We start from the raw sequence: 24940 nt of genomic DNA, 5'->3' as shown, positions 1-24940 counted from the left end.
AAGGTAAGGGTTCAGTGGTATTATGGCTTGCAGCAAAACAGAAATCACGTGGACGTATTTCGACTACAACCTTGGTACACCATTGACCGCGTCTCTGTATCGCGTCCTGCGGTTGTCCCGTGGTAAGGGATGAATCGCAACGCAATGCTCCCTACACTGCAATATCATTGCTTTATTTTCAAGCACAATCATCCATATAAGTGCTTTTCTCAGTAAAAGACAGCCGTCTATGAGAAGACGAATCCACATACGCTGCAACATAAAATATAGGCGTAAGAGATTAAGCTGGATTATTGTCTACGGTGTTACGAGGTTAAAGCTGGCCAGCGTCTATACCACGATATGACACTAAAGAGAAAAGCGAAGCATAAAAGGAAATGCAGACAATTTAACACAAGCTGACAACACGTAGCCTCCGAAAGAGAGATAGAGGTCGCATAAAAAATAAAACCCGCTATTTCTGCTTCCCAGCAGGGTGCAAGTTTCGGCGCTTCGTCTCTGAAAATGACACGGAAGCTTGTGTTTTCAGTGTTCGGTGCGTATTAAATTTAAAAGAACGAACCGAAAGAAAAAAGAACATATCATAGCAGCAGTAAGTGAAACGTCGTTATCTCTGTAGTGCGCAGGCAATTCTGTAACAAGGGATTTATACAATATGCACTCGTCGAAGAAAACAAGCGCAGGCGCAAGTGCAGTTCCTTACCAGCGAGATTTCGAAAACAGCAGCGAGCGTTTCTTTGCATATGACGTTGGACGACTAACGTATCACTTTTTCGCATCCGCTGTTATAGTAACTATTCGCGATAACAATTGCTCGTACGTTAAAGTGACAGGTCAATAGCTTCACAACAATGGCCGCTGTAGTCAGGAATTCTCCGCTGTAGGATAAACATGTTGTACCAGAACTAATTCCTTAGCGCGTATTGGCTTGCTCAAATCTTATCTAGACTCTGAAGGTCGTTTGATAGTATGTGGCTAACCTGCTGACACATTGTAGTTCGGTGTGAATTTAATACCAAATGACACAAACTCACACTTAGCCTAATCACGATGGTAAATTGTAGCTCCACTTTTCTCTATAATGATCGGTTGTTTTTTTAAGCTTATTTTGTTCTGGACCTTTTCTACTTTAGACGACGCCGAATCGTCTGCATGAACTCCATTCAGGGATTTTCCACGCGGACCTAAAGCTAGCCTAGCTGCTACGAGTTTTTCCATATCTAAGTCCAGATATGGTAACTCCTTGGAAAACAGTTCTTTTCCACAAGAGCAGAGGAGAACACCTTTGCGGCTAAAATGTAACGCTCCATTCGCAAGGGCATCGAAATGAAAGTGGCTCAAGGACTCCGATAAGGACTTCGTCGTGCTATATGGCGCATGCTTATAGAGGGCCGCACCAGTACAAGTCGCTGTGGCATTATGAAGGGTTTCATTCAGCTGAAATATGTGCCGGGAGGTCATCGAACAGGGACCCATAAAGAATAACGTCTTGCAACGATATCAGGTGATATTATCACAAGTCTCCTCCCTTATCGATGTGCTTGAAAATATACCTGGGTCTTAGCATTGTGCAAGAGAGAGATATATAAGAGGAAGGCTTGGAGGTCGACAACATATTAGCATCCGGTTTGCTACCCTGCACCGGGGGTGGGAAATTGGGATTGGAAAGAGGGCGCAGAGAAGACAGTGAAATCGGACAAAGTCAAGTAGCTTATGCTGTACACATACCTACACAGTGGTTCTGAAATTACATCCCTCGGACATTCTACAATGTAGCATCACAGACACTGATACACGTCGAGCTAAACCAAATACCTGCGTGTTTGCTTATGCTGTGTACCCGTTCAGAGGCAATGTTTTTAATCTTTCAAGGCCACAGTTTGCTCAGCAAGGGCGTGTTTATTGCGGGACGCTCGAGGCGGGTTTGGTAACGGCTTCACGAAAACGTTTGTCGAGGAACTGGCGCCACTGAAATACTTGGGGAATTTCGTGCAACACCTAGCATTGCGCTGTTCCCCAACAAATGTCCAAGTCCCTTCTACAGTAACTCCAGCCGCGGTTTGCCGTTTCAGTCTCATCTGGTGTAACACTTCGCCACCGTAGCGTAGATGAACCAGACCACCAGTTGGAAGAGATTGATGCCTGCGAGACACATTAGGAGCGTAGCGTACGTTCCGCTGCTGTCACGCATAAAACCTGAAAAATAGAAAGGCCATGAGGATTACCACATCAGTCACAAGTTGTGTGTGGGACATCATCAGCTACACCACAAAGCCAAATACTTATAAGACAGAGGTCACTAGTTTACTCGTAGGCAGTTGACTCTTATTTCCGCATCGGATGTGAAAACATCTTATCGACTCGAGCAGGATCACATCGTTCAATCACTTTTTGAATGAAAAACTACTCGGGTGTTTTCTTTCAGGCCAATTTATATAATAATAATAACTGTTGGGGTTTTACGTCCCAAAACCATGATATGATTATGAGAGACGCCGTAGTGTAGGGCTCCGGAAATTTAGACTACCTGGGGTTCTTTAACGTGGGCCTAAATCTAAGCACAAGGGCCTCCAGCATATCGCCTCCATAGAAATGCGACCGCCGGGCCGGGATTCGATCCCGCGACCTTCGGATCAGTAGTCAAGCACTATAACCACTAGACCATTGCGGTCGTTGAGGCCAATTTTTATGCAGCAAATATTTTATTAAACGAGTAAAATAAGCAGGAAACAAAAGTGTCATAGCGCCGTAGTCAGTACTTTCTTCTTATTGTCTAGTTAGCGAACGTCCGCGGCCGCGGCATTTACCATCCGCTGCGTCCAACTGTTACTTAAATTACTTCAGCTCCCCCGAGGGGTTGCTCATGGCCGTCAACGTTCGTGGTCGGGATGGAGGAGATGTGGCACTAGGCCTCAACTTGGGTTCACGCATGTTTGGCTGCCATGCCGGGATATAAGCAATGATTACTGTGCAAATTGTATTTCTTAACGTGCAGCAAAGCTTCAAGTGCATTTATGAAGACCCCTTTCACTTTCGTGTTTCACTATACGCTGCTTCAAGCAAACTACGGCTTGTTTCGTATTCTTAGACGTGAGAATGGTTACGATAGCAGTAGGTTGCCTAAGGGATATTCCTTTGTACTGCACAGTTTGCTGTTTACTGTTTACTTAGTAAAATATATTCTTGGGAGAACAGGTACGCAGTTAAGAGGAAGACATCAAAACCGCGAAGAAAAAAAAAAAACGAAGGCGGATGAAAAATACGGATGTACTACTCGTCGTGCCTTCTTTCTTTTTCCCGCGTTTCTTCCTTTTTTTCTTACTCTTTGGAGCCATTCTCGATACCTGAGGTTTGCATCAATTCAAAGCACAATCGTCATAATACTTACGACGATTATGCCTTGTTTATTTATTTATTGTTTACTCATTTACTGTGCCCTGCAGGACGAAGACATTTTTTCAGCGGTATATAGAACACCGTTGTTTCACACCAGCCTACTATGTATCTGCAGACGTCTCCATTTCATCGCATCACCGTCATTTCACCACTTTGCCGTCCTCGACTACGTTTCTCCTTGTCGCACGTACGACACCCTATTCTGTGATTCTAACAAACTACTAGCCTTTTTGTTGTACGCATTAAACGAAAGCATCCCGGGGCATTTTCGTCGTCATAACCTCACCTTTGTTAACGAAATGCAGTGCCACATTTTTGATCCCTAGCACTCCTACTTTTTTTACTCTTCGTTTCATTTTGTTCCTACCGCACGGGTGTTGTGTCCCACCCTTCTGATGACATTTGCATGAAAATTTTCACCCTACAGTTATTAATTCTCCTGAGCATATGTTTTGCACAGTGTGTTTATCGCTTGCATTGTTTGTTTCTACACATTTCTATTATACATGAAGCCCCTCCAACTTGAGCCAAATCATTGGCTTGCAGTATTTAAAAATAAAAATGATAAATAAATAATACCAACAACTTCCCTCGCTTTCCATGGAGTTCATGCCACCTTTAGCGTCTCCTAACGTATTTCTGTGCGTGCGTGCGTGCGTGCGTGCGCTGTATATTTCAGCTCTCTAGGTTAGTACTAGCAGAATGAACATTTCATTGATAATGGGTTTCATGGGTAACTAACCCGTTAAAATGAGCTCCTTCACCCATATATGAAACAGACCACAGAAAAGCTTTCGTTCTTTCACCAAGATATTGGACGCCATTTCAGTTGTATGTGTTGTCAGTGTAACTCTCAAGAAAACCGTTGAAATTAATTAGTTGAAGGACTCGAGCATTTGTCGCAGGATTTCCAATAAGATGGCGAAAACTTTGAACATGAGCCGAGAAAGGTGGAAATATTTACTGACGTCTGCTAAGTTACTCAGAAGGCAAGGGCATCTACAAACAGAAGATTACCGAGATATGCTTAGTTCAAGTTGAAGTTGCAGTTCAGTCCTTCTTGCAAGCATGCACTCAATTCCGGCGTTAGAATGCTCAAACCCTCTACGAATATTTAAAGAATAGATCTGGCAGTGCCGGCCTGCAACAATACCGCGCTGCTGTTTAAACAGCCGCTTTCAGCGAAGCCCGTCTTGTTCGCGAATTTGGTTCGCGCATGTTTCAGCTGTACAAAATGACGTCAAATGTAGCACGTGTAACAAAATTTTAGTGCGCATTGCGCAGCTAACAAGAAGTTTGGTAGACGTTAACAAAGGTTGGTTAGAGCTCTGTGCGGTGCCCCTCGATCATATCCAGCCTATTGTGGATAGCTTCCATATTGCCGGTAGCAAACTACATGACGGCTGTTGTTCCTAGGAAAGCTACGCGATATTCTTGGAGTCTTAAAAAAAATGAAAGAAACCTATAACGTAGTAAACCAACGACTGTCTTCTCTCGGCAGTGTAATACGCCGTATTTGGCACGTCCCTGTAGCAGAACTGCTGAAAAATGTTGCGCGGCTTTTACAAATGTATAGGCTTTCTTTCGGAAGTTAACGCGCACTGCAGGCTTTTGCACAATGAATATAGAACGTTATGGTCTCAAATGTGAGGCCGCAAAACAATCGACGCGTAAATTTGCTCTTAATGTAAAACTTTTGCGCTGGTATACCGACCGCAAAGAGGACAGCGAGTCACTTATAAGTTCAAAATCTCATATATGTACAAACAGCAATACTTAATGTGTAATAGTAAGCTTTTCGCACTAAAGGTGCCGTGATTAAAGAACAGGTACAGCCAGAATCAAAATTAACGTACTCCTACCTTTTGATAGATTCTTAAATAGCCATGTGAAAGTAATGGCCAATACCAAATCGGTGTGTGACGACTATGACTCTTCTACGGTACGTGCTTGCGTTCCTTCCATGAACACCGAAAGAATGTAACTAAATGAGTTGTCAAACTTCCGTCACGACTAACGAAGTGATCAGTGCGGCGAGTGAGCAAGGCGGGCCTCAGCTTGCAGCCTCTCTTCCTTTGATAGCGGCTTCTTTGCTGACGTGGTGCTGATCACTTCACCTCCACGTTACAGTGAACACTCACAATAACGAGCATATTTCGTCGTTGCCGCGCGCTACAGCCGCGGCTGTATTTATGTTTGAAGCGCTCGCGATTTTTTTAGCGGCTTCCATTTTCCTTACACAGCCAATAATTTGACTAGTGGGCAAGCGGATATGACCTTTGATATGACGAGATTACACATATGAAAAAACATACACATCGCTAACCACGTATACTTGTAGAGGCTACGACTGGCAGAAAGTGTTCGAGCAATTCTGTAGCAGACACGGCCTTTGTATTAAACAGACGAAGTAAAGATCACTATTTTTATTACAGCGTTTTCTACCGTCGCATAGGTGAAATTCGTAACTTTAGAGCTAGTAATATTGCTGACGAAGCAAGGAAGTCACCCTTCCTAAAGGGCTCCAGCGAAGAAAAAAAGGGGCTAGCACCACCATATAAGGCCCCTTTCGCTGTTGGCAAACATACTCTCTGAACAGCTTCCGGTTTTGCTAACTGACATAGGCACTAAATTTAGCAGGCTGAAATTGAAATGCCAAGTAGCAAGTGTGTGGTTAAATAGAAGCCCGCTAAATTGCAGTGCTTGTTCCTGTACATAACCACAGTTATGCGAGTAAACGTTGAACTAATCTATACACAAAACTTGGACGATGCTTGAGCTTCGCCTTCAAGAGTAGAACGCGATAGCGTAATCGGGCCCCATGCTCATCGTCTTCTCAACTGCTAGCCTCGCTTCGGTTCTGGGTGGATGCCTCAACCATGCCGCAAGGAAACGAACGCCTGTACGCGTAACATTGGCCGTTTCAAACTAGCCTGGAATGCCTACTGCAAGTGCAGTTGGCAAGTGCCTACTACGCCATAATTCTTCCTTTTGCGAATCAGCGAGGGGACCACTACGCGTCCGTAAGGCAACACGCGAACCTACGCAGCTGCTCACTTTGTTGATGCTTTTGCAGCTGATGATGATTAACTATCTCTGAGCGCTTTGTAATGGGTGGGCCTTTAAAATACCCACTCGTTGCGCACTTCACATGTTCTGACGCCTGGCGTGATTCTACGCTTCTGCCACGAAATGTTAAATGCGTTAAGGAGAGTCCTTGACCTACATAATATTCATATAGTGTTTTTTTACCAAGCTGTTTCAAGCAATCGCGCGGATCTGTAGTAGAACACCTGCTTGCCACGTAGACGGTCTGGGTTCGATTAATACTAGAATCTGCCATTTTTATTTGCATCTTTGTCGATTTTCGTTCACGGACATGTGATAATTTTTCGCTTACAACCAATTACGCTGACACCGGAATTTCTACGAAACGAGCTTTTGAATGCTATCGCGCAAAAATTATGGATATTTTCTTGGGGCGTGATAAGCTATTCTTAATAAAAATTCTGCAGCTCTCATGCCTGGTGGGAATGGGTTTCATGCGAAGCAGTCAGCGAATAGTTCTATGCTGCATTTTAGGGGCGAAGCTCCTTAAAGCGGCACCCGTTCGTCCCTCGTAGTGCGTAACCAGTCGTAACGCCAGTACCAGATCTTGACCTCCAAGGTGGTGCCGGTGGGAGATTTCTCCTGTGCGTTGTTGAAGAATAAAAAATTCGCAGCGTGCGCGTTAACTAAAAGCTGAATTCTTCTGTCTCTCATTCCCCATTAGCAGCCATTGGCATGTTCCAGTAGAAAACGTTAGTAGAAGTGTAAGTGTTAGCTAAAAGCCGACTTCTTCTGTCTCTCATTCCCATTAGCAGCCATTGTTTACCTCCAAGGTAGTGCCTGGTGAGATTTCTCCCGTGCGTGATTAAACAATAAAAATTTTGTTCAAAACGCCGTTGATTGATGAAATAAACCAACGAAAGACGCCAGATGTTTTCTAAAAGCAAAACGAAAAGACGCCAGATGTTTCTAAAGCAAAACGAAAAGACGCGAGCTGCTTAACGAAAGACTCCAGATGTTTTCTAAAGTAATGGTTTTCTAAACAATGAAAATTCACAGCGTACATGTAAAATTAAAGTGAGCTGCAAGTCGTCATAACTCTCATCGAACCTTTAGTATAAACGCGCCCGATCTCACGTCGGTGATGATGTACTGGGCAGAATTCGCGGAAGATTCACGATTTACAGATGAACCTCCGCAGCTTCGTCCACTCATCATCATTCACTCCGTGGCTATGCTGTGATTTTTTTTTTTTTGGCTTTGAGCTAAGGTTACGAAGTGCATCGACGTTTTTTTGAAAGTGTAGCAATTGTGTGCGCATCGCGGGCTTAACAGGAATGTCGACAACACTAGCGTTTAAAGGGTGACTTATGGGGTGACGGAACGTCAGAGTCACGGTAGAGCATTGACGTCAGTATTATCGAAACAAGGTGCACTTTACGGTGCGATGATGTGAATATCATACGTAACTTTCGTTAGCGTATTCCTCGGGGGTCGACCAACGCTTGAATATAGCTTGCTGTATCATAGGAATACAAATGTAATGTTTATTAGACTGCTCTAGAAGTGGAGCCACCACACTGGAACCACAGACGACGCCTGTATCGTAGGAGTACATGTGTAGTGTTTATCGCTTCGTTATAAAATTATATAGCCGGCACCACAACCACAATTGGCGTTTCACTGACATTACGCCTGCTTAGGGTTTTTCCAAAGCAGTTTCTAGACCTGGCGTGGCTCTGTGGTAGAATACCTGATTGCCACGCAGAATGCTTAGGTTCGATTCCTGCTTGGATCCTAATTTTTATTCTGTGCATTCGTCGGGTAAACGCTGTCGATGTCGGTTTTTCGTAACGGTCTGGCATTGAAATAACCAATGTCTGTTCTCCCCGTTTCTGGTTAGACATAAACTATCACCTGTGGCGCATACCCGTACACCGCGGCCCGTGGTAAACGGGTATGTGCCATACGCGTCTGGGGGAAACAGTTTGATGACGTACGCGACGGGAGTTTCACGTTATTCGTGTCATGACCAGACAGTCATATTCGTATAATCCTCTTGCCTACCCATGCCAATTTTAGTCAAGACCAAGTTAAGGAGGCGTTCACGAGAGCGCCCAGACCTAGGCGGCTAGACAGATAGATAGATACGTAAATAGAAACGCTCAAAGCGCCTTGGCTTCGCTAAGAAATGCTTCGCATTTAAAATTTTTGGGGTTTTACGTGCCCAAACCACGATATGATTATGAGACACGCCGTAGTGGAGTGCTCCGGCAATATAGACCACCTAGTGTTCCTTAAAACGGCCACTGACATCGTACTGCACACAGTTTTCTAGCACTTCGTCTCCATATAAATGCCACCGCCGCGGCCGCGATGGAACCCGCGACTTTCCGATCAGCAGCCGAACAACGTAATCACTATACCACCGCGGCACACGACAGGCCGTTCTTTTATCTGAAGCTGTACAAAGACTTTTCATACACTGAGAAAACTTCGAAATACGCCTTTCGTTTCGGTGTACGGTAGACCAATAGTTCACTTGACCGCAATGGAAATTTCAAACTCAAAAGGCCATGGATATTTCAAACTCTGCTTGATTTGAACGCAAAGTTAGAGATTGGGCTAGTTGGTAATCCATCTTCACAATCAGCGCAAGAACGGATAAGGGACGTCTAAGTTCCCTTTCTTGTCCCTTGTCCGTTCTTGCGCTGATTGTGAAGATGATTTGAACGACCTATAGATTTCTGTTTAGGGTCAGCGTATATTCCGGTTGATAACGGTCAGTGATAATATTTTTCTTGACAAAAAAGAAATGCGTATTTTCAGCAACCTGAGGTACTTTATATCCGGATGCTTTTTAGGAATGTAGGAAAAAGGCCTGCGCACAAACATTTACGCAAGCACAACCAATCTGGCGCTGCGCACGTTTGCATAATCACCGGGCAAGTGGCTGTGTATTCTACGACAAAGCAATCAATCAATCAATCAATCAATCAATCAATCAATCAATCAATCAATCAATCAATCATTGAATTAACACCTTCAGATATACTGGCATCTTCGCACAGAACATCGTTTCTTCATGCAGAGAAGGAAGTGTGCACTGTTCGTGGCCGTTGCGCATCATCCCTTCCGTCACAGCAGTCGAATGAAGAGCGCTGAACCCGACGCTTATTCGGGCCTTTAACTCGCTTCACTTTTCAATGAAAGCCTTCAGTCACGATGTAGCGCATCTACGGAGAATGCGGGCCACAGGGATTCAGATGACAGGCAGAGAATCAACATACGATATTATTTGAGAGGGGCGTATCACAGCAGATAAACATTACAACCAATTTTCGCTGAACCGCTTTTTGTTCGCCCAAATCTGCGCACCCACGTGAATTGGAATTGGCAGATATCGGACAAGCTTTGGCATATTACAGAGTGGGTGCAATACATCTGTTATGGGGGTCAGAAACGTCATAGCATTGCTGCAAGTGTGACTACGTTTGTTTTAAATTGGTAGCTAAGACCCTTTAGTAACAGTGACGACCTTATTTAGACAGTAATGTTCACTAGTTCTGTCGTTACTAACGACAGTTTTACCAAGATACAAAACGATGTGGCGCTATAGGTGTGCTAACAACTGTTTTATATAGGGACGCACCGATGACTGGAGTCCTGAGAAACAGGGCCACGCTGCACGCGGTGTTCATGATAGACAGAGCGGCAGGGAGGTCGTTCAGTGAGCAGCGGTCGGAGATGAGAACGGGGAACAAGAAGCAGCGCACACCGCGTCCAACGCCCCCCAGAAATGCGCACAGGGCGAGCACCGGGAAGGACTTCCACACGCTCGATGCGATTAGGGCGCAGGTCTGGATCACGCAGCTCAGCATCATGGCGGAGTACCTGCGAGCACAACGGCGCTCTGTACGACAAGAACGCCCGTCCAGTCGCAGCCATGTCCGTGTCGTCCAAACGCCAGCGGGAGCAGACTGGGCCTTGTGCGTAATATAGCGAAAACAAGACACTGAACAGAGAAGGCGACACTATGTACGCTAAGTCCGCTAGATCTTTGAATGGTCACCCGTAGTCCGAGGACGGTCTTTCTAGTCGTAGCATTTTCCGACGTTAGTCACAATTGCAAGAAGTTGACGTGGTTTTAAAAAAATAATAAAGGCGAACTTTTAACAAAGGCTGTAGAGGCCGATATGATTCACAAGATGCGAATCAGTCCGAAGGAGCGCACGCTCGTTTTAATAGCGATTAAATCCATGGTTAATGGGCATGCGCGCGCTACCAGTGAAATCATGGATGTCTTTCGTCCCCCGTGTTCGATAGATGTTTATTGGAAGTATGCGGGTATGGTGGTGCTAGGCCCCTTCTTTTCGGGTCGATATTTTTAGCTCCTACTGACACAAGGTTGGGGCATACGAATACCCAGAGCTTGCAGGATTTCGTGCATCTTTGTTGTAAAGAATGTAAAGACAGCGCAATTCATGTAGTACTGGAAGCGAAGGAACAGAAGAAGGCACACGAGGTGTCCGCCTTGTTTTCGTGTATTCTGTTCCTAGAGACATAGGCGTGCGCACTGGGGGGGCAGGGGGGACGCCCCCCCCCCTAATCACCTAAGAGGCGGGGCGCAATATCTGCCGCGTACATTGAGCCTTCTACTCACCTAAGAGGGGGGGGGGCGCAAAATCTGCCCCATACATTGGCTTAGTAGGGTGGGGGGCGCTGCGATGAACCTTTGCCCCCCCCCCCCTGATGGGGAACCCTGCGCACGCCTATGCCTACAGACCGGATTTTTCTACTCCCACACTAGAAGTTGGAGCAAGCATATATAATCAAGACCCCTGTTATCTGTCGGTGCAGCCAGCGCAGGCACTGCGTGTTTGGTGACCTAACGGCTCATGACAAGCGAACACTGGTGGCAAGTATGCGATAAGGAAGGACCGGTTGCTATCGCGGTCGTTCATTCTGCCTGAACTGTAGCCCCCACTCAAAGATGTCGCCCCCTACAAGCGAAAAAATTCTGGTCCGCGTGTACTGCGTTATCTAAACATTTTAGGAATGTACCGTCTGGCCCAAACATGTTCCCTTCTGGTGAGTGCCTCATTAAATTTCAAACCTTTCAGGAATAGCCTACGCCCGTACTGCATACGCCTTTACTTGGCTGTCGGGTTCCACTGACGAATGGACGAAAATTAGATTAAGTAGCGGTACTGAAAAACATGCTGGTATGTTTTGAACAGTTTGAACGGAAATGAAGAAGCCACCTAATATGATGAAGCTTCTACTAAGTGAGAGTTCGCCTCGGGACTCGCGGAGAGACTGAAGCATATAGTAATTGCTTTGCATGCTAAAAATACACAGACCACAAAATAAGACGACTGGACAGAGCGCTTGCTGCGTCCCTTCTTCACTTGTTGTACAGGCACTATGCCGTTTCTGTATGGTTAAAATTTTACAGCTTAATAAGTAAAAGAAACGATGTTTCGTTGACTTCCCTGATTTCGATATGTGGTCCAGACCTTCTACGCATGGATCGTGCGTTAGGGACCCGGACAAACTCTTCTTAAGGTCTTTATTACAAGAATACGCACTTTCAAAATCCCTCACACCGTATGGGGTTGCGGCACGTCGAGAGAGAATAATGTTTTTCGCCGTCGTTGAGGGAGTCGCGAAAACGGTTTCGGCGCTGAAAGTAACGTGAGCGATTAAGTGCGCGATCCACGGTGACGGCGCCACTAGCGTCGTGCGGCCTGCAAATGGAACGACTCCTAGGCGCCATACTTTCGAAGAAGAAATCGACCTCGCGTAAGTCGACCTACACGGTATGACTGAATTTGAGGTTGTAGTTTTAGGATGAGGTTAGCGGTGAATACTGTAGTATAAATAGCGCCTGGTATGGGCAGGCATTTGCGGAGATAGTGCAATTCAAATCGCATGAGCATCTCCCCTGGATGTTATCGTTCCGAGAGGTCATATGACCTTGCCGGAATTTTTTTTTGTCTTATGTAATAGAGTGCTATTAGATCAATATACATATGAAACTGATATGGAGACAGGCCACGCATGCAGTCTTCGAGTGACCATACGGCGCCAACTGATTTCCTGCGACATGACTGTGATGCAATTACACTGCGAACGAAAGCAGAGAATTTTAAAGGGCTCTTTTCTTTGTTTGACACAACCTTAAAGGGACACTACAGAGAAACAATGAATCGCTTTAGATCGATAAATTGTGCTCTGAAAACTCTAATGTCGTTAATTTTGCCATCATAGGTTTCATAGGTTTATTAATAGAGGAGAAAATCAAGTTCAATGTTTCATTTTTAAATTTCGAGCCGAAATCTCCCCGCGGGACGTCACGGATTTCAAAGTTGCCGTATTTTGACGCCATTGGCTCAACAAAATTACCCCAAACTTGGTATGTTACGTCTATGGCCCCCTCAGAGGACACTGTACTTCATTTTTACCGATTATGAGCACGGTAGTCCCTAGAAGGCGCCGTCAAAACATGTGACGTCACGGCGAATGGTTTGGAAACTTCAAGGTGGCGTCGCCACCCACATTTTGTTTTTGCGTGTTTTCTCGCTTACTAAGCGTCTTCTCGCAGCAAGCGCGGTGTTTTTGGTATCGCGAAAGAGTACTTTACTAATATGAGGAAAATCGTTTTGCTCTTTAGCGCCCCTTTAATGAAAACCAAACAATAATGAATAACAACACTTCGTTTCCTTGCAGACTTTTTTAGTAGGAAGTGTCGTCGCCTGCGACCTTGCTCATAATACATTGGCTAGCTAGTTAGTTCTTTATCATTTTAACAACAGCGCTCTTGTTGAGACATCTATAGACCAAGGGCGTAGCCAAGGGGGGGGGGGGGGGGGGGTTGGGGGCGTTCAACCCCCCCCCCCCCGAAATTTTTAAATTTTGCTTGCGTATATATACACGCACACATACAAACGCACGCACGAACATGCATAAAGTATAGTTGAACCCCCCCCCCCCCGTAAAAAATAAATTTCTGGCTACACCCCTGCTATAGACTAACACAGAGTAACAAAACACGAGCGCCCGCGTTTGAGACATGTGTTATTTCCTTTTAGTTTATAATGTTTCAACAAGAGCCGTGTCTTGGATGCGTTCTGTCCAGAAGTTGCAAATATACTTCGTGAGACTCTGTTAAAATACCATGCCCGTTGCTTTTGCTATATGCTCGCTCGGTCTACGTTCTTACTTTGAGACCCAGGAGCGGTCGACAGCAGGCCCCGTCGTCAACGTCGCCACGAGGCAGCCCAGAGAGAAGAGAGCAGGCATCAACGCGGCCTTCTGGCCCAACACTCCGCTCTCGTGCGCGTAGTCCACGATCACCAGACTGAACGTGTAGGACGAGAAGTTGGAGGCTCCTTTGGACAAGCACACCATCCAGATGTACGCGGTGGACACCGCCCGAAGCTTGTGGATGAAGCCAAAGGTTCCCATCGCGGTGCATTTAGACTTCTCTTGGTCGCCCACGTCCGCCTCGGGTGAGACTTCGTTACTTTCTTCGATCTCGGGAGACCTGGCGGCTTTCTCGAGTTGAACGACTTCCCTGTCGGACTTCAACCCGGTGATCTCGGCGCTGTCAGCAGTTTCGTTGAACTTTGTATACAGCTTGAACGAGGAGACTCGGTTGACGATGCCCGCATTGGCACGCGCTGTCTTAGCCGGCGCTTCTTCGATGTCGCGCGCGCTATCACCGTGGCGGTTTTGTGACGGTCGCGCATGGACCATGGCGAGGGACACAGTGTTCCGGAGCCACGCTCGCACGTCTCCCCGGCTTTGCTGCCATACAGGAATGACAGTGCCGCCCGCTTTGGGAGAGTGGTCGCCGCGCCCGCTGCCGGGCTTCTTGGGCTCGAGACCCTCAGCCGTTGACGCGATCTTTTTCGGCGTCTTAGTGGTGTCGCCCTCCATGCACTTGTCAGTTGCAGAATCTTCGGTCGTGTGGTCGGCACACTCTTCCGGCCGCTTCAGAAAGATGCAGGCTATGAAGAGGTTGAGAGAGAGACCACCCAGTAGAAGAAGGCAGCCCGAGAAGCCGTACTTGTCGATGAAAAGCTGAACTAGCGACGGAGTCATCATGCCGGAGACGTCCACCGATCCACTTACGATGGCCAGTGCCGTTGCTCGGTACTTGTCGAAGTGATGAACCATCAGAACAGTTGGGACAATCGACGTTGACGCCACTCCCATGCCTGCACATAATGTACGCTGTATCACAAACATATCCTATTATTATTTAACGCATACATGCCCTCGCTGTCGCTGGGAGTGCGCACCCTAAGAAGAGGTTCCACCATTTACAGCCTACTCTTTTCCCAAGTGCTTTCCCAACCGCCATCTATCTTTCGTGACCCTCTTTTCTTTGACACCATACGCTGGGCGTTTGCAAGTCTCAAACAAGGTGTGCTATGGGCCTGTCATAGCGTTTTGGACAGGAAAGTTCCGAGCACACTGTATTCAAGAAACCGAGCACAAGCCAGGCCTGTGATTGTTTATTAGGGACAAGGTACACTTTGTCTCATCAGGTGTAAGCTTTTTTCGGAGTGCCCTCTAAAAATATTTTCGCTCGCAAGAATGCTGGTTTGTCTTGAGGCAATAACGCGCTTTTGCTTAAAGGGGCCCTGCGACGCTTCCGCGACTGTCTTATTTAGCACTGGAACGCGTGAATGTCGACACGAACGCAAAAAAAAAAATTCGAAAATTGGTGCACCAAAACTGATGTTATTAGTTTTCCAAGTTCAAAACTCGAGCAGACGACGAGAAGAAACATTCCCTTTCGCATTTCACTCTCCTGCTCACGTCAAATGCCGTTTCCAATCACCGCGCACCTCTTATAAAGACATACCGGAAGTATTGCTTCATGGTGGCCTACACAAAGTGCCTTGCCACCTCTCTTTTTGACGGCGTTGCAACCATGGCTACGACGAACCACGCGCGTCGCCAAGCAGTCGGTTCCATGGTTTGTATCGTGTAGTGCACACAATAAGTCTGGATGATATAACAAACCTTGAGCGCGAGCTCTTGCAACGTAGCAATGCCCTGCATGTAGTCCCGTATCTGTACACGCCTTTGTAAATTTAAAGTGCGGCGCTGAGCCCCGCGCAACGCGAGGATGGCTCCAAGAGGCCGGACGAAACGCTACAGCCCGATGACACGGAAGGCGTCGGTTGGTAAGCGTTTAGAATTTTTCTTTTTTCGTTGGCAGCATTGTGCCGAACTGAGCGTTGCCTGTTTCGCAGGTGCCGGTGTGGCCAATGTCGTCTGATGCCGCAAAAGGCAAAATGCGCAAGAGTATCGTTTGATTACCATTCCCACAAGTTTCCCAGCGCACCTCGTGTCGTGTCCATTGTTTTGAAAGCACATCAGTTAGAAACAGAAATTATCTGTTTCCGAGAAAGCGTAAAAAGGAGTTTTGTTCTTTTTACGACTCAGTAATATGGCCTAGCTACCACCATATGAATATTACATGATACTTGTCGCGTCAAATCAACCGAAACGCACGGCATTTGTCGTCACTGCCACATGACGAAACGTCACTTCCCATAACAAAAGTAACCGATGTGTGTCGCTGTAGTGCGCAATCAAAGTAGTTTATCCGATGAAATAAAACTATAACGGCTTCGTTTTCGGCGATGCCACTTGCGCAACGATATCGGCGCATTCCACAGTACCAGAACAAGCGTTGAAAACAACATGCTTAATCTGTGTCGCAGGGCCGCTTTAAGGCTATAACAAACATATGCTCGATGACCGACTCTAACTACGCAGGTAATTTGGGTAGGACACTTGGAAAATCCGGCGCGCCTAAATATTTGACATTGTGTTTGACAGCAACAAATGTAAAAGTTTATTTCGTGAAGTTTTCCTGTCGTTATTAGCCTCAGTCATGCTGCCTACTGGGCAGAGAAAGTCACCCGAATATGACTGTCTCATTCGCCTTCATCACCCATTGGATCTTAACGCCCATGAGAGTAAAGATGCTATCTGTGGTTCAAACCAAGTACCCTTTAAGCGCCCATAATGGTGTTCAAACGTTCAATCTCAGCAATATTTTGTGGTCACGTATACAGGGTGTTTCAAGAAATGTGTCCGAAAATCCCAAAATAGGGGAAATGCAATATTTGCTCGCTGCATTCATAATTACTTTTCTTTTGTGGCGGCAGACATCGTAACATTACTAGAGATATCGATTACGACAGTAGTTAAGGAAACTAAATTAACTTTATAATTAGTGGAGACAGGCGGTCGGGTCAAATGGGAGAATTGGAGCCCTCCCTGCGAGGAGCCCATGGCCGCTTTGAGATTTCCTAAAAACGGATTGGTAATGTTAGCAGCGTGATGAATTCTGACTAATTTGGCCTTGAAAAACGAAATCAAAAGCCGGAAGAGCGCTGCTGCCATACTCTTTTGAGACGTCCAGAATAAGCGAGAGTCATTACATCAACCATCGATCGACTTCGCCTCGTGAGTATCCGGACTGTGCTCGCGATTATAGCAGCCTGGGAGCACATGCGTAAGCAAAATTTGTAGAACTAACGCCACTGGAATCGTTGTCGTGAACAGTGGCGCCATTCTGGTCACCTGCAATCTGCGCTCATCTGCACTTCGGTTTCGGTTTTGCCGGTAAATAGGGTCGAATTTTATTACTGCGCCATAATTCCCAGAGACCGCCTTTTCGGAATCTCAAAGTGGCAATGGACTCTTCTCGCAGCAAGGACTTGAATTTTCGCATTTGACCTGACCACCCGTCTTCCCTAATTAAAAAGTTAGTTTAATTTATTTAATTACTACTGTAATTGATATCTATGGTCATCGGAAGATGTGTACCTCAAGAAAAAACGTAATTATGAAGACAGCGAGCGTATATACCATTTCCTTTATTTTTGAGGATTTTCGGACACGTTTCTTTTAACCCCCTTCATAGGTAAACCACGGGATTAGTTGAGTGCGCCTCCAAGTCCACTCACCGTACACGACGCCGAGCAGCACTACGAGTTCTATGATGTCATGTGTGAAGGAACTGACCACCAGAGAACCGGCGCACAGAATAGCGGCTAAAATCAGCAGAGCCCGTTCTGTGAACCACTCCAAGGAAACAGCATACAAGATGCCTGCAGAAACAGAGCATGCATGCAGCACTTAATATTTCCATCGCAAAATCTACTGACCCGACGCGCAAGTTGCTAAAATAGATATGGGCACACTTCCTGCTCGCTTACAATGCACTGACCAATGCTCGCTTATAAAATGCACTTAACATACAATGTGCGAGGTGCGCGTATAAGCCCTCGGAAATAAATGTTGGTGCTATCGTGAAACGCGGTGCAGTCCTATTTAGAAATTGTTTTCTCGTAAGTATATGACTTGCCTATGATGTTTGAGATCTTGGTTACCGACGAAAGAGCACCCCTCAAAGTACGCAGTGCGTCTGCGCGAAACTATTTGCAGCCGCCGGCCTTTCTTTTAACAGCGGACCAGAATCAGAATGAAATTTTATTATTACCAAAAATCAAGTTGTTACATTTCAGTATGCAGAAAAGGTCCCGGAGTCGGAGACTGTATTGGGACCTCCTGTACATGATAAACATTAAAAAAGTTAGACATGTAGCATCGACAGGAAGGAAGAAAAACTACAATTTGCATTTTAGGATAAGTTATCATGTACATTTCAAAGACATCATACAAAAAAAAAAAACATGAAAACACATGATGTACTTTCAAATAGTTTACATTTCTATGTTCGCAATCTTCGCTTGCCTCGGCGTGCTAGAGCACTCTTACTGAAGTTAAGGGCTATAATGCTGCCTCGGTTCTTGAACAATCGATTGCGGTGACTACAGCGCGTCGACAGTGTGTCGTGTGCCCCTTGTGGTTCCTACGGCACTCTTGAACATCTTGTTCCTGGGAGTCCCTCATACCTGATACAGCGTACATTGCTAGTAAAGGGACATACTCAGGGCTAACGAGTACGACCCTAGACGATTTCCTGCTTTGCGAGCGGGTGTGCGGCTCGGCCCGACCAGGCCCATCGTTCCCCGTTAACATTCTTTCACGAAACTGACTTGGCCTCCCGTATGTAGAGAATGTTTTTCGTGTTTTTTTGTTCTTTTCTGTGCGGGCGTATTTTTTGGGTTCCTACTTTACCTTTGTCGCTGTTTCTTGTCATTTTTTCGCTCCTTTCCTCTTCACTTCCCTTTTTCCCACCCTCAACTTCTATACCCTCAATCCTAAGAACAGGCGAAAGTTCGTTGGAAGTTCATAGACTACACTGTCTCCATTGCCTATTTGCGATATGTACATGTATATATATATATATATCTCACATAATAATAATAATAATAATAATAATAATAATAATAATAATAATAATAATAATAATAATAATAATAATAATAATAATAATAATAATAATAATAATAATCAATCAATCAATCAATCAATCAATCATTTATTTAACGTGCCCAGGAACAACCGTAAGGTCTTTGTGCAGGCGCACGCAAAAAAAAAACAAAAAAAAATAAACTATACAATACAGACAGTCTTCAGAAATAAAAAGAGCAAATACACGTAGACAAAGAGAAATGAACACAAAAGGGGAGGAGTAAAATAAGACAACACGAGAAATATTGAAGGGGAATGAAAAATTAGATTGCATATTTACAACTATGCGGAAAGACGGAGAAGGGAAGACTTTGTACATTGTGCCATACTATGTCAAAACAGTACCAAGCCGGATAAAACAATGATTGTGGACTATGAAAAATGTCAAGATCAAGAAAATTAACATATAGAGACTTGTCTTCTGTGAACGGTAGAGTGTTGGAAGAAGCAGGCGGGTACATGAACGGTCTGTTCTCTCTGGTTAACTTACGCGGAATTCGAAATTAACACAATTGAGAAGTACAGGGCAGGATATGATACCGTGGACTAGCTTGTAAAGAAACAAGAGATCAGAACGATTTCGTCGGCAGTGAAGTGATGGCAATGATAATAATTCAGCAGTATTTGAACGAGATTTTTTAGCAAAGCGATGGTTATATATGCTAAGGAATTTTTTCTGGACTCGTTCAATGGTGTTACCGCTGGATTGAGCAATGCCATTCCATATCACGGACGCATACTCCAGTTGAGGAAGACATAGCGCGGTGTACAATTTTCGGAAGGGCATAGGAGAACGGAATTCTCTAGACAATCTGCAAACACAGCCTAGGGTGCGAAGACCCCGCAAAGCAACACGCTTAGCGTGAGCAGAAAAGTTTAACGCGCTATCAACAACAACACCAAGATCACTGATCTCATAAACCTTGCATAAGGACACAGAATTGACAGAGTATTCAAATGACACGCTAGATGTTTTGCGAGTGATAGACATGAATTTTGTCTTCGAGGCATTCAGAGAAAGGTTATTAGCGTTGCACCATTCGGAAAAAGAGAGCAAATCTGACTGCAGCAAGCGACAGTCGTTAACTGAATGAATTTCCTTAAAAATCTTGATGTCATCGGCATACAAGAGGAAAGAAGAATTACGAATGGCAAAAGAAACATCATTAACGTAAATTAAAAATAGGAGTGGGCCTAATACTGACCCTTGAGGGACCCCACTAGTCACTTTATACAAAGAAGACGTTTGGCCATTTACCGCTACATAACAATATCTATTGAGCAGATAGCTCTGCAGGAGATTCACAACCGACAAGTCAACATCAAATTGCGCAAGTTTAACCATAAGCAGTGTGTGGCTGACTATGTCAAAAGCCTTGCTCAGGTCACAGTAGAGTACGTCAACCTGTCCTCTCTGAGAAATAGGTGTGGAGATCTGCGTCATGAAACTAGCAAGATTTGTGGTAGTTGAGCGGCCAGCGAGAAAACCATGTTGATTAGGAATCAATGAGCTTTTAACACTAAAAGACAATATTTTGTGAAGAGCCAGCTCGAAGATCTTTGATGTGGCACATAGTAGAGAAATCGGGCGATAATTAGAAACATCTGTTTTAGAGCCCGACTTAAATACTGGGAAAACACGAGCAGTTTCCACATGCTAGGAAATGTGGAAGTGTCCAGGCAGTTATTAAATATCGTAGTCAGTACTGGGACAAATATACTACTATAAGCTTTAGTATGGCGGAGGGGATGCCATCTGGGCCACATGATAAGGATGGTTTAAGCACTTAATGCATTCGCAGATAAGATTTTCATCCAGCGACAAAGCACTGGGTGAGCCAACTGCCTTAGGCTGTCTGATATCAGTGCTAGAGTCTGAGGCCTTTTAAACGGATGAGAAATGTGCGGCAAAACAGTCAGCGACGGCATGCACTTCTACCCCATTTGAGTCTAGTAGTCTGAAAGACTCTCCGCTTTTGCTGGACCGTTTACGTACATACTTCCAAACTAATAATAATAATAATAATAATAATAATAATAATAATAATAATAATAATAATCAAATCAATCAAACGTTTATTTAATGTGCCCAGGAACAACCGTAAGGTCTTTGTACTGGCGCACGAAAAAAACAAACAAAGGAAACATTCATATTAAAATATCAGGGATAAAAAACGTTACAAAATTGCACATATACAACTATGCGCAGGCAGAAAAAAAAATATCAACAGTGTACAAGGCTATGTATGTACAGTGCAAAGCTCGGAGCAGAACAACGACTGGGAGCTGTGAAAAACATCGAGCTCCAAAAAGTAAGCATTGTAAAGACGTTGTATCCTGCCAATGGTCGAATGTTCACAGAGGCAGGCGATTACATGAAAAGGTCTATTCTCTCTGGTCAGCTTACGTGGAATTCGGAAATTAAGACAGTTGAGCAGTACAGGGCAGGATATGATACCATGCACAAGCTTGTAAAGAAATAACAGATCAGCGCGATTTCGTCGGCAGCAAAGTGATGGCAATGATAATAATCCAGCAGCGTTAGAACGAGATCCAGAGTCATTTCTAGCGAAACGATGGTTGTAAATGCTTAGGAATTTTTTCTGGACTCGCTCAATGGCGTTGCTGCTGGAATTAGGAATGCCATTCCCCCGGCCGCGGCGGCTGCATTTTCGATGGAGGCGAAAATGTTTGAGGCCCGTGTACTTAGATTTAGGTGCACGTTAAAGAACCCCAGGTGGTCAAAATTTTCGGAGCCCTCCACTACGGCGTCTCTCATAATCATATCGTGGTTTTGGGACGTTAAACCCCAGATATTATTATTAGGAATGCCATTCCAGATCACAGATGCATACTCTAGTTGAGGAAGACATAGCGCGGTGTACAATTTTCGAAAGGGCACAGGAGAACGGAATTCTCTAGACATTCTGCAAACACAGCCTAGGGTGCGAAGACCCCGCAAAGCAACACGCTTAGCGTGAGCAGAAAAGTGTAAGGTGCTATCAAAAAGAACACCTAGATCATTGATCTCACATACCTTACACAACGACACAGAATTGACAGAATATAAAAATGGCACACTAGATGTTTTTCGAGTGAAACTCATTACCTTGGTTTTTGAAATATTTAGGGAGAGGTTATTGCTCCTGCACCATTCAGAAAAAGACCACAAATCAGATTGCAGCAAGCGACAATCGATAACTGAATGAATTTCCTTAAATATCTTTATGTCATCGGCATACAAAAGGAAAGAATAATTCCGAATGACAGAAGAAACATCATTAACATAAATTAAAAAGAGGAGTGGGCCCAGTACCGACCCTTGAGGAACCCCACTAGTAGCTTTATACAAAGAGGACGTTTGGCCATTAATGGCAACGTAACATAATCTATCAAGAAGATAGCTATGGAGGAGATTCACAATTGAAGAATCAACATCAAAGTGTGCAAGTTTATCCACAAGCAGCGAATGGCTGACAACATCAAAAACTTTGCTAAGGTCACAGTAAATAGCGTCAACCTGTCCTCTCTGCGAAATAGGCGTGGAGACTTGCATCATGAAACTGGCAAGATTAGTGACAGTTGAGCGGCCAGCGAGAAACCCATGCTGATTCACAATCAGTGAATTTTTTACATCAAAAAGCAATATTTTGTGAAGAGCAAGCTCAAAGATTTTGGATGCGGCACAAAGAAGGGAAATAGGGCGGTAGTTCGAGACGTCACTTTTACAGCCAGACTTAAACACTGGGAAAACACGAGCAGTTTTCCACATGCTAGGAAACGTTGAAGCATGCAGACACTTATTAAATATGGTAATCAATACTGGGACAAGTATACTGCCATAGGCTTTTAGTATGGCAGAGTGGATGCCATCTGGGCCAGCTGAAAAGGATGGTTTCAAGTGCTTAATGCATTCTGAAATGGAATCTTCATCTAGCGACACAGCATCAGCTAATAATAATAATAATAATAATAATAATAATAATAATAATAATAATAATAATAATAATAATAATAATAATAATAAATCAGTTATCTTTAATCGGGCCAAGCGACAGCAATAATGTCTCAGTGCTTGCACACGCATCAAGTAATCAAGTAAACGAACAAAATAAGAACAGTCTACAGGAGGAAATAATTGCGAAATGAGGAAGAACATGAAACAAGGGGTCAGACCAACAGGACACGTAAACATAACACAACGCAAGAAATATGGAGGAACAATGATGGATAAGGCAATACAAATAAAACGCGTAAGGTAAGCTGGAATGACAGAGAAAAAGAGAAGGACTTGAACAATGTACGAAGCTATGTCACAATAGCGTGAAGCTCGGTAAAAACAATCACTGCGAGCTGTGAAAAATACCCCTATTAAGAAAATAAGCCTTACAAGGAAATCCTGTTCAGCGCATGATTTGACTGTCGGTTATGGCCGGCAGGAACATGGAAACGTCTATTCTCGATGGTTATATCCCGCGGAATGCAAAAAAAAAGAGCAAACTGAGCAGCTCAGGGCAGGTGACGATGCCGCGAAAATTGAAGAGAAATATCAGGTGAGAGCGATTTCGTCGGCGCCAAAGTAATGCCAACGAAAATAATCCAGCAATGCTATAACGAAAGCATACGCGGGGCTGACAGAGGATGACAGAGACTCCGCTGAACTGCTCCAAAAAACAAAAACCGGTATTCTTGCAGCGATCTCCACTTCAGCGGCGCATGAAGAGCTACAAATAAACGTAAACCGAATTAGAGGAGGCTCTCAAAACGTGGGAGGTAAACGGGACGGAATAAGGTGCGTGACAAGCTGGGGCCGAATTCACAAAACTCCCTTTCGTAAGTGCTTTTTCCCATTGGTCAGCCGGCTTCACTAATTGTTATGTCCCGCATCGTGATTGGCTGAAACATTACCTTGCGAAAATTTTTAGCCTAACACATTTTTGTGAATGTGGGTCCAAGTGATTAGTTGCTCCGCTGAGTTGCTAGTCATCTTGCAGTGCGCATCCAGTTTAGCTCATATTTCTTAAGGGCAACTAAGGAATTGCCTTCTCGGTGACTAGGGCTATTTTTAAATAATTTCCTTGCGCGTATACTACGCCCGCCCGCTTGCCTCCAACGTTGATGACGACGAGCATGATGGTGAAAGGCCACGAGGCGTCTCGGCGTGCCACGTCCGGGTACTGGTCCATGTATCCAGCGTACAGCACGGCCGAGCACACCACGGGCAACCAGGTGAAGAACGAGTAGCCCGAGCACGCGGCCGCCGCCAGCCATGAGCGGGCAGAGTCCACCCGGGGGTGCCCGGAGCGCGTCCTCTCCTCGATGCTGCTTCGGCTACTTCTGCTGGCCGCGAGCGGCTCCATCGAGCTGCCCGACATTCGGAACAGGTCGGAAACGAGTAGTCCTCTTGTCATACCTGTTCAGCTCGACAAAAATGTGAAGTGATTGTCACGTGAAGTTCAAAGATGTGTCCACTGCGACAGCCTAGGACACGAACCTACTCCCCCTATTCATAAAAGTTCAGGAAACTTAGGGGTCGATTTTAGAAATCTTCGTTCGTAAATATTTCGGCTGCCGTCGTCCATATGTAGTGTATCATGGCTTACTAGGATATTCTCCAGCGAATACTGGCGTCAGTACATTTTGTGAATATGAGCCCAAATGTACGTGAAACGGCAACTCGATCAACAAGACGATTACTGAGACGCCAGCCATATAGAAAGTGGAGTAACGCAAGAGGATTTTCGTAGATCTGTGCTAGCAGTGAAATGCTATTTTTTTTTCAGAGAAAACTATTTTGTTGTTGACTTCAGCCTTTCGCTTTTTTTCTCGCATTTTAATCACTAGCACTAGTTCCTACGAGCATCTAAGAAGTGCGAACGCCTGGTCCTGACCCCCATTTCTGCGACATGGTGCGCAGTTACCAATGAACGCTTGCGCGCAAAGTGACAGGCCAGGCAGATGCACTGTATTTGGCAAGAACTACTGCGTGATTAAGCAGCGGGTGCTCTTATTTTATGTCCCTTGCTCTTCATAAGATCAGTTTGCACACCTTCTACCGTAGCGTAAATATGGGGCTCCGAGT

At 44.9% G+C, this 24940-nt stretch overlaps 1 protein-coding gene across 1 annotated transcript; it reads right to left on the bottom strand.

The window, feature by feature from the left end:
* Window positions 1–1864: 1864 nt before the first annotated feature.
* Window positions 1865–13927, bottom strand: LOC119385992 (uncharacterized). Its single transcript, XM_037653349.2, has 3 exons — window positions 13670–13927; window positions 10097–10338; window positions 1865–2196 (listed from the first exon to the last, which is right to left on the bottom strand). The coding sequence occupies exons 1-3, from the start codon at window positions 13912–13914 to the stop codon at window positions 2075–2077; spliced, it is 609 nt and encodes a 202-aa protein (XP_037509277.1). The 5' UTR covers window positions 13915–13927; the 3' UTR covers window positions 1865–2074.
* Window positions 13928–24940: the final 11013 nt, after the last annotated feature.

This window comes from Rhipicephalus sanguineus, chromosome 1 (assembly GCF_013339695.2).
Source record: "Rhipicephalus sanguineus isolate Rsan-2018 chromosome 1, BIME_Rsan_1.4, whole genome shotgun sequence".
In the NCBI taxonomy this organism is placed as follows: Eukaryota; Metazoa; Arthropoda; class Arachnida; order Ixodida; family Ixodidae; genus Rhipicephalus; species Rhipicephalus sanguineus.
This window is presented reverse-complemented; position numbering and strand designations above follow the sequence as displayed.

Excerpts from the sequence above, each read along its gene's own strand:
- LOC119385992 (XM_037653349.2), bottom strand. The coding sequence starts at position 13,914 with ATGGGAACCTTTGGCTTCATCCACAAGCTTCGGGCGGTGTCCACCGCG. Across the intron at positions 10,339-13,669 it reads GACCGCTCCTGGGTCTCAAA|GTACTCCGCCATGATGCTGA; the intron begins GTAAGAACGTAG and ends TTGTGCTCGCAG. Across the intron at positions 2,197-10,096 it reads TCTCAGGACTCCAGTCATCG|GTTTTATGCGTGACAGCAGC; the intron begins GTGCGTCCCTAT and ends TCTATTTTTCAG.